General features: G+C 39.2%; 1 protein-coding gene across 2 annotated transcripts; it reads left to right on the top strand.

Annotated features, from left to right (window-relative positions):
• The first annotated feature begins 282 nt into the window (after nucleotides 1-282).
• On the top strand, nucleotides 283-3,359 carry LOC148691755 (small ribosomal subunit protein eS7-like). Of its 2 annotated transcripts, XM_088682353.1 has the most exons (6): nucleotides 289-337; nucleotides 805-889; nucleotides 996-1,069; nucleotides 2,102-2,228; nucleotides 2,519-2,701; nucleotides 2,967-3,359. In XM_088682353.1, exons 2-6 carry the CDS (start codon nucleotides 815-817, stop codon nucleotides 3,084-3,086), a joined length of 579 nt encoding a protein of 192 aa, XP_088538479.1. In that variant the 5' UTR covers nucleotides 289-337; nucleotides 805-814; the 3' UTR covers nucleotides 3,087-3,359. The 2 variants fall into 2 exon arrangements, with proteins under 2 accessions (XP_088538480.1, XP_088538479.1); XM_088682354.1 differs by lacking the exon at nucleotides 996-1,069 and having other exon boundaries at nucleotides 283-326; nucleotides 802-889.
• Nucleotides 3,360-9,002: the final 5,643 nt, after the last annotated feature.

A 9,002-nucleotide genomic window follows, 5' to 3' on the forward strand; every position in this document is an offset into this window, starting at 1 on the left:
AATTGAATGACAAATTTTGAGTGTGTAGGAAAACAGTCTGCTACACGTATAGTAATAGAATTTGTTGGAAATTTTCTATTTTTAAATTTCCAATCAATTTCATTATATTACTGGCACACTAAAGGTACCATTTGGTACGTGGGACGGGACGGAACAGAGTGGGACAAGGCGTTCCGTCCCACGTTTGGTGCGCCTAAAACGGGTGAAACAAGCTGTTCCACGTGACGAGTTTTGGATGAATTTTCGTTCCACCTCATCCCCTGGAACGACTCGTTCCACATCTTCTTCAGCCACTCTCTGAGCAGATCTTTCTCTCCTCCTCTCCTCCTCTCCTCAGGTAAACTCCAATGCCCATTTCATGTTCTTCATTTCGATTTATCTCATCTGATTTGCTACTCTGTTTCCCGAGAAAGTGTAGGAAAATTCTCAATTTTCCTCTGCGCAAAGAAAAAAAAACAATAAGCTTTTCAGTATCCTGTGACTAGAAAAATCCCAGGATTACAATATAAATATGTGTGTGTGTGTGTGTGTAAAAGCGGTTGGGTGCTTGTGAAATTGGACATAGGAGAAATTTTAGATTGCGTTTTTTGGTGTTGGTTCAGTAACTTGTACTGATATTTTGAGTAATTTCTGGGAAATTTGGTAAAATAACTGGAGTTGCAGAAATATATGCCCTTTTGCGGTTACTTGGACTGATAAGATGAGCTAACCGAAATTTGCGATGTATGGATTATTAATACAACAACGTTTCGAGTTTTATGATTTATTTTTAGATATTCATACAATGCTTATTTTATTTTCCAGATTTGTCAACATGTTTACCTCCAGAAAGAAGATTCACAAGGATAAGGATGCTGAACCCACTGAATCTGAAGAGTGTGTTGCACAGGTAAGTTTATGCTGTTGTTTATTGTGCTTGTCGGTCGTGCAATTGTTGTTCATAACTGTAAGTTATGATCAGGAGCTCTGACCGAAAAATGTTATTATATCTGCAGGCAATATTTGATTCGGAAAACACAAACCAGGAGCTGAAAAATGACCTCAAGGATCTATATATAAATTCAGCAATAGTGTCTGTGATTGTTTGAGATTGTCCACCATTCATTATTTCTGTTAAAAACTTTGTTATGGGAAGTTTGGACAATTTTCAAAGTTTCGTAACTCAATCGTTTCTTAATTAATTTCAACTCATAATATATCAAAATAAAGATATGAAAGTGTTGAACAAGATTTAATTATTTTGAAGCCCAATGGTCATTGATGATGGTCGGAAAATAGCCTGAAAGATGACTGGTCTATGGAAAAACTGGAAAACTCGCTGGAAACTGAGTAAACTTTAAACGTTCATAACTTCTTCAATACTCAACGAAATTGAGTGATTCAAAAACGAAAATCAACGAAATTGAGTGATTCAAAAACGAAAATCATAGTTCTCAATAAGACAAAGAGAATGGTACCTTTCTCGATGGCCAACGCGTCATGGTTTGGCCGGAAAACAGTTCGAAACTGGCTAACTCGACGACTAAGACAACCATTTTCGAGCCTTTTTGGGCCAAATCACGGCGAGTTAGCCTTCGAGAAGGGTATCATTCTCTTCATCTCGTTGAGAAGTATCATTTTTGTTTTTGAATTACTCTATTTCATTGAGTATTGAAGTTATGAACATTTAAAGATCACCAAATTTCCGTCGAATTTTCCAATTTTTCCATCGATTAGTCATCTTTTAGGTTATTTTCCGGTCGTCTCTGGCAACCATTGGGCTTCCAAATAAATATAATCTTGTTCTACACTTTTCTATTTTTATTTTGATATATTATGGGTTGAATTTGATTAAGAAACGATTGAGTTACGAAATTTTGAAAATTGCCCAAACTTTCGGCCAAGAGCTTTGAGACACTCAACGGAGTTTTTATCAGAATGATCAAAATAATAGATGGTGGACCATCGCAGGAACCATTTCTATTAATTTTCAAACTGAGGAACCAAAGTGATGTATTATGCAAATCTCAATGACTATTTTGGATAAAAAAAACCTTTATTAAATGCTTGTGTGTTTTAAAATTTGCCCATTGTATGACTTATGGTCCTCCGTTCAATGCAGTCAAGTAGATGTGGCTGGGACTGGGAAGAAAGCTGTTGTTATTCATGTGCCCTATAGATTGAGGAAGGCTTACCGCAAGATCCATGTTCGTCTTGTGAGGGAGCTAGAGAAGAAGTTCAGTGGAAGGGTAATTGGTGATCTATGCTATTTATAAATGTTGAATAAACTGAGATTAGTTTCACTTTGGTGATTTTACGTTGTACTTGCTTCTGGGCAATACATTTTGTGCTTGATAGTTTAGGACAGTTCTGCCACTCTTTTAGTCCCTTATTTCGCGTTTTTGTCTTCTCATATTTATTTATCTGTCTAAATTAAGTGATTCCGGTTTAACTCTCTTGTACCCTAATTCGTATTTTATTGCAGCAATTCGGTCTTCTTCAGTAATTTTATGGTGCCTTCTAATTTTTCATGTGGTAGGATGTGATCCTGATTGCCACTCGTAGGATAGTGAGGCTTCCTAAAAAGGGTTCTGCTGTTCAACGGCCCCGCACTCGTACCCTAACTGCTGTGCACGAGGCAGTGTTGGAGGATGTTGTTTCGCCTGCTGAGATTGTTGGGAAGCGCATCAGATATCACCATGATGGATCCAAGATAATGAAGGTATTGCCATGATTTTCAAAGGAAAAAAAATATTCACACTGATACACACACTTGGAAAGGGAAAGGGTTTGTGGTTGATCATCGAAAAGATGTCACCCTTATGAAGATTTGGAAACACTCGTGTACGCAAACCGAGAAGATAGTACCTTTGGTGGCATGGATAAAGTGATAGATTTCAAATAGAAGTGCATATATGGGTTGTCACTCGTTTCTTTGTACAGTTTTCTTACCATATTTATCTATATCTGATTGTAATGTTGGACAGGTGTTTTTGGACCCTAAGGAATTGAAGAACACCGAATACAAGCTGGAGAGCTTTTCTGCAGTTTATCGGACGCTTTCAGGAAAGGATGTTGTCTTTGAGTACCCAATAACTGATGCTTAGAAATACTTTGTGATGCCACCTTTTAAATACCCCTTCACCTATACTTGTATTTTCTGAAGACTTGAATTCTGCATGCAGTCACTTTAAAGTCTTGGTTTTGAGGACGTGGTTTTGTAGTGCAGTCGAAAGGATTTTGTTGTCTACATTTGAATAGTTGTGCAGAGTTGTCTTTTCAAAAACGTGTGTGGGGTGTTATATTTGGCTTGAATATTCACTGCACGTGTTTTGTTTTGGAGATTATTTATTTGCTTTATTCTATATGTTGTTGGTTTATGTCGTTTGTCTATCTATGTGTTGATGGTTTATATCGTTCGTCTAATGCATCAACTGAGTTTACTTGTTTGCATAGCAAACTGGATCAAATGTGATTTGAATGAGGAGTGCATGATGACATTTTGTGTGTCATGGTACACAATTTTTAACCACGAGTGGGTAGTGTAGATTGGAATGTCTTGGGGGAACCGATCCGCTGTGAAGAACCAAGCTCTTTTTACATGCATGGGGTTTCAAGTTGCATTTTAGATTCCATGCTTTGTTGTTTATGTGCAAGATTTCATACACGTTTTATAGGTTTATACAATTTGTGTTAGGTTTTCATGTAACAAAACTTTGTTTATGGATCTTTTTTGTATAATTAAGTTATAGGTTACGCACTTTGTTCGTTGTCTTTGTAACGCAACTAGTACATACTATTGCTACATAGGGTTATAGGCTCATTTGTAAACCATCATAGGCCCCTTATTGAATATCTAAACCTAGGGAAACCAATTGCATAAGATCCTTATAGCTTCACACATCCAATATTTTATTAATAATATTCAAATCCAGTTAGTTATAAAGCTCAAAAGACGCAAGAGATTAAGACGAGATTTAGTATAATTGATTACACTAAACACGATCACGTAGTGGATGAGCCAGAAATTTACAACACTGGGGGTCATAAATAAGAAACTTCCGAAAATTAATCATACTTTCATTTATAATTGTCTACGTAGTGTTATCATATTTTGGAAATGGCGTATTACATCATTATCAATAGAATCAATACATTTCTCATTGCATACAACTAAGTTATCATTCAACCATTAATTTCTTATAGAGTGAATTCTTCCACAATATTGATCACCGGAAAGGTTCTCCCTACTTTGAAAGGTTATAGTTTTGGTATGTTTTCAACAAACAACCAAGCCTTATACTACCAAATAGGGTTGGCGAATTTTTTGTTCGTTTCAATTAAAAAATTGTTATTTTGTTTGCCTTAGCTATAATAGGAGTCGTATTAAGATTCAAAGTGGTCGTATAAAAATTCAAAGTGGAGTTATTTGAGTTTGATAAGTGTATGTATCTATGGAAATAAACCTCAAGTCCTCAACTAACCTGAATGTTCATTGCTCAACAAGCACCATGCCCACCAATTAGCTTTCATTAGCATGATCCTTGTTAATGACCAAACCGCATGAAATAAGTGGTTAACTTGTCAAGAGTCTGATATCCATGATAGTTAGTAATGTGGTGGGGAAAAAGCAGTATTAAACTCTAATCAAGATAATGGGGGAAACTAATAAATTTATTAGTTTTTTATCTTCATTTTTTTTGGTGAACTAAAATTAAAGGACCATGTTATATGCCACCATGAACCCAACTATTGTCATCACCACTCTTTGTTCTTTCTCTACTAGCCCACCCTAAACCTAGAATTGGCAAATGGGTTGGTTTTGAAGGTTCGGGTTGGGTTGGTCACAAACCTTTTTTTTAACGGGTCACCTAAATTTGACCCATTAAGTTAACGAGTGAAAACGGCTCAATATGAGAGCACCTGGTATGTTAATGGGTCAACCATTTCACGCATTAACAAAATCGTAACTTTTCGGTTAGAATTTTTCATGTCTTTCAAATCCAAAATTTCTTCATCATTTCAAACAAAATTAAATACATCTTTTGATATAATAACAATTTCATGGCAAAATAAGAGAAATTGAACCCAATTCTTACACCATTTCATATTTGTTGAGAGTACCAATCTCACATCGAAGAAAGAAAGGACATTGCATGTGATTATAAGTAGTTGGGCTACTCCTATATAACCAATTGGTTTATGGTGGAATCCTAACTTTTTTCATGGTATCAGAGCATGTTAGGGTTGAAAATTCCTCATACGTGAGGGGGCGTGTTGAGAGTGTCAATCCCATATCGGAGAAAGAAGGGACCTTGATTGTTAATATATTCAATTGTTGCTCAAATAATCTCTACATAGTCTAAGCTTTTCTTTCAAATCAGGCACGATGAGTTTGATTCGTATTACACTATTGTAATAGTGGTGTATGTGGATGCAAATTTCCGTCATCTTCTCCTTTGACGAAAATGCACATGCAAAATAATAACACCTAAGATTAAGGTCAAAAGCCTCATGAGCCCACGATGAACTTGGGGGGGGGGGAGGCTTTGGCCGAAGAATCTCCGATGCCAAAGTTAGAATTCTGAAAAAGAATGTGTTTAGGAGTTTGTGGGTAGCAAATGGCTTAGCTTTTTAGTGGGATAATAGGGCTATTTATAGGGGAGTGGCCGGCCCTATTTGGAGAATAGTAGTCGGCCATACATGGTGTAATTGGAGAATAATTGCAAGATATTATGTGAAATAATATCTTGAAATTAACATGGTAATTAATCCCAAATTAAATAGGAAGTTTTGGGAGTTACCTTTTGAATAATGATTTGATGAGGAGTGATGAGAGTGATTTGAATAAATACCAATTGGATCACCTTTGACTCTTCCTTGATTGAGCCATTATTGTTCGTTGCATGCGCGTGGGAATCCCGGTGTGCCTCGAGGGTAATTTTGTCCTTTTAACCCAAAAGTCCACGTGTCACCTCCACAATTTTCTTGATTATTTCTGGCTCCACAAATGCCCCCACACCTGTTGGGTTGCTTCCAAGAAAGGGCAGCAGGTGTAGAGATCTCCAACTTTGATGCAGATTCCCACTTGGACTTGGAATTATATTCTTTTAGGTAAGGGAAATAAATCGCCTCCAAAGCCTATTTAAGTCTACCTTAAGTAGGAGATTAAATCAATTTCGGAGGACAATTATTTATCCCTACAAGAAAGAGAGAATGCTAGAGGATATTTATTCCCCTCCCCTAACATTCTTCTTCGTTTGCCCCTGCAAAGAACCGTCTTCCATTGATTTCTTTGTCTTCTCAATGCCACACCAATGTAAGAAAAACTTAATTTTCTTTGTCTTCTTCTTCAGTGGTGCTACTGTGGGGTAACCGTTGGGGTGGTGTGACACATCGGTTGGCAAGGACTAGGAGTCGGCTCTGCATGGGCCGATGAGGTAGTGTGGCAGAGGCCACTGCTTGGGCTGCTTGACTTGGCTAGAGCCAAGGGCTGACTAGACATAGGCTGAGGAAGTGATGTGGCATGGGCCACGGTTTGGGCTGCCATGTCTGTGCTGCTTGCCAAGAAGGAAGAACCTGCTTAAGTTTGATTTCTCAGCTGCTGTAGATGGAGTAATCCAATATGGTACTGCCAAGATCGGTGCTACTGAAGATGAAGTGTCGGGTGAGCAAAATGTTGAGTGCGAAGTGGCTGCTGAAGGCAGGATGGTTGTTGGAGAGCCCAAGGTTATCCAAGCTACTAAATGAGTAGTCAACTCTATTTAGCTTGTGTCAGATTTTGGTGACTTTCGCGTAAGTATATCAATTTGCTAGAGCTTTAAGAAACTGCTTTCACTTTACTTCATCTTTTTTTTTCTTGAAACTTTGCTTACTAAAAGCGTCTTGCAAAACTTTTAGCCATAAAACCGTCGATTGGGCAAGCTACTTCAAAAAAGGCTGACGAACCGACAGAGTTATTATGGCCATGAGTTTTGGCTTTTTGGGGCGTCGAGTTATTAAGTTCATTGTCGGTTGCTACCCCTTGGCCATTTGCTGCTTAGCTGGTATTCAAGTATTCGATCCTTTGAGTTGTGTGGCCTGCATCACAACATGATAAAGATCTGTGGTATATGAAAATCGTTAACTAATCACATCAAAATGAGTAGTTGTGTGGAACTTCATGGGCAGTTTATCCTTTTCCGTTAAAGGGTAGACCTAGATGGGTGTCAGAGAATTGGTTTATCTTCTCACACTAGAGAGCTTACCCAGATAGGTTTCGGAGAATTAGTTTATCCTCTCACATTGGAGAGCTTACCTAGATGGGTTTTAGAGAATTGGTTTACCCTCTCGAACTAGAGAGCTTACCCAGATGGGTGTCGAGGAATTGGTTTATTCTCTCGCACTGGAGAGCTTACCCAGATGGGTGTTAGGGAATGAGTTTACCATCTTGCATTGGAGAGCAATTAGCTTACACTCTCGCACTGGAGAGCAGACCTATATGGGTGTCAAGGAATTGGTTTACCCTCTCACATTAGAGAGCAATTAGTTTACCTTCTTGTATTGGAGAGCGTACCCAGATAGGTGTCAGGGAATTGGTTTAGCCTTTCATACTAAAGAGCATACCTAGATGGGTGTCGAGGGATTGGTTTACCCTCCCACATTGGAGAGCAATTAGTTTACCTTCTCGCACTAAGGAGCTTACCTAGATGGGTGTCAAGGGATTGGTTTACCCTTTCGCACTGGAGAGCATACCTAGATGAGTGTCAGAGAATTGGTTTACCCTATCGCACTTGAGAGCAAGTAGTTTACCCTCTCACACTAAAGAACATGAAAGTCGTTGTCGTAAGCGCAACTGAGGAAAGCTAGATTGCTAGACAATTAAAATAATCCTCAGCCTGTGAGGTCTTGCTCGATGATCTACTTAAGACTTTGAACTCCTTGTAGAGCCAGTGTAAGTAGGAAGCACAGTGTACTGCTCCCGGACCATCGAATATTCTTATGAAGCTTGGTTGGTGGTTAGCTGAGAATCTGAATGGATTAGCAGCTTCTTCACCACTACGTCTTTTGCTAGCAGGGGCTGCTAGCAAAGCCTCGTATTTTGCTCCGTCGTTAGATGTTTTGAAGTTTGAAGTGTCGTGGGCTTGGTTAGTGTAGATAAAAGCTGCAAGGTGGCACAACTGGGAGTCGTGGTGCAAGATTAGCACGACTGGGAGCCATGGTATTAAGGGCGACCGAGAGCTGTGGAGCAGGTAGGCACGACTTTGAGCGTGAAGTTGTGATGAAAACAAAACCTGCCCCTAGTTCTTGCCTTCTGGTGATTAGGCTGACTTATTGCATTTGTCGGAACAAAACTAATCATTATATCTGCAGTGTATGTGGGATGGTTCCCTCTGCTCGATCTTGTCAATGAAAAGAGATTTAATTATATTGGTCATGTCTCGTTGGAGCGCTTCGTCAATAGCTTTGTTGCATTGGAAATCGCGTAATCGTACGTTCAGGGGTCTTTCAACTTCTTCCTGAATTTGCTTCTACTGAGGCAGCAGAGCTTTCGGCTGCCCCCGGTCGTGACTTGTTAATCTAGGCTGCTCTTCCCTATGCTCGACTCGTCTGTGCCGCGACTGCGGTGCATGTGATACGTTTCTGGCAGGTGAGCGAGTTACTCACAGGCTGCTAGTTAAACTTGAGTCAGATTAAGTGATTGATTCTCTTCGTCTGCTGTTCTGCCTATTCTAATGTGAGGTGAATGATGCTCCTTGCGGGCCTAGCCGCGAATGAACACTTCATGTGGAAGGTTGTCCATGTTGATTATTGGAGTGTGGCCTCAACTGTGAATGTATGCTCGTATGTGGGCCTAAATAGGAGTGCACGCTCTTCTGTGCGCTAAGACGAGAGTATATGCTTGTAGACATGTAAATTTTGTTGCAAACAAATGATGCATCACAAAGCTCCACGTGACATTTAACTCATCACAAATGGACAAGTCATCAAAGATATGTGGCACAAATCAAGCAAAGGAAGTACAAAACCTTCCCAAAAGTCGA

The sequence above is a fragment of the Pyrus communis genome, chromosome 13, assembly GCF_041283825.1.
Source record: "Pyrus communis isolate YQ-2024b chromosome 13, ASM4128382v1, whole genome shotgun sequence".
Lineage (NCBI taxonomy): Eukaryota > Viridiplantae > Streptophyta > Magnoliopsida > Rosales > Rosaceae > Pyrus > Pyrus communis.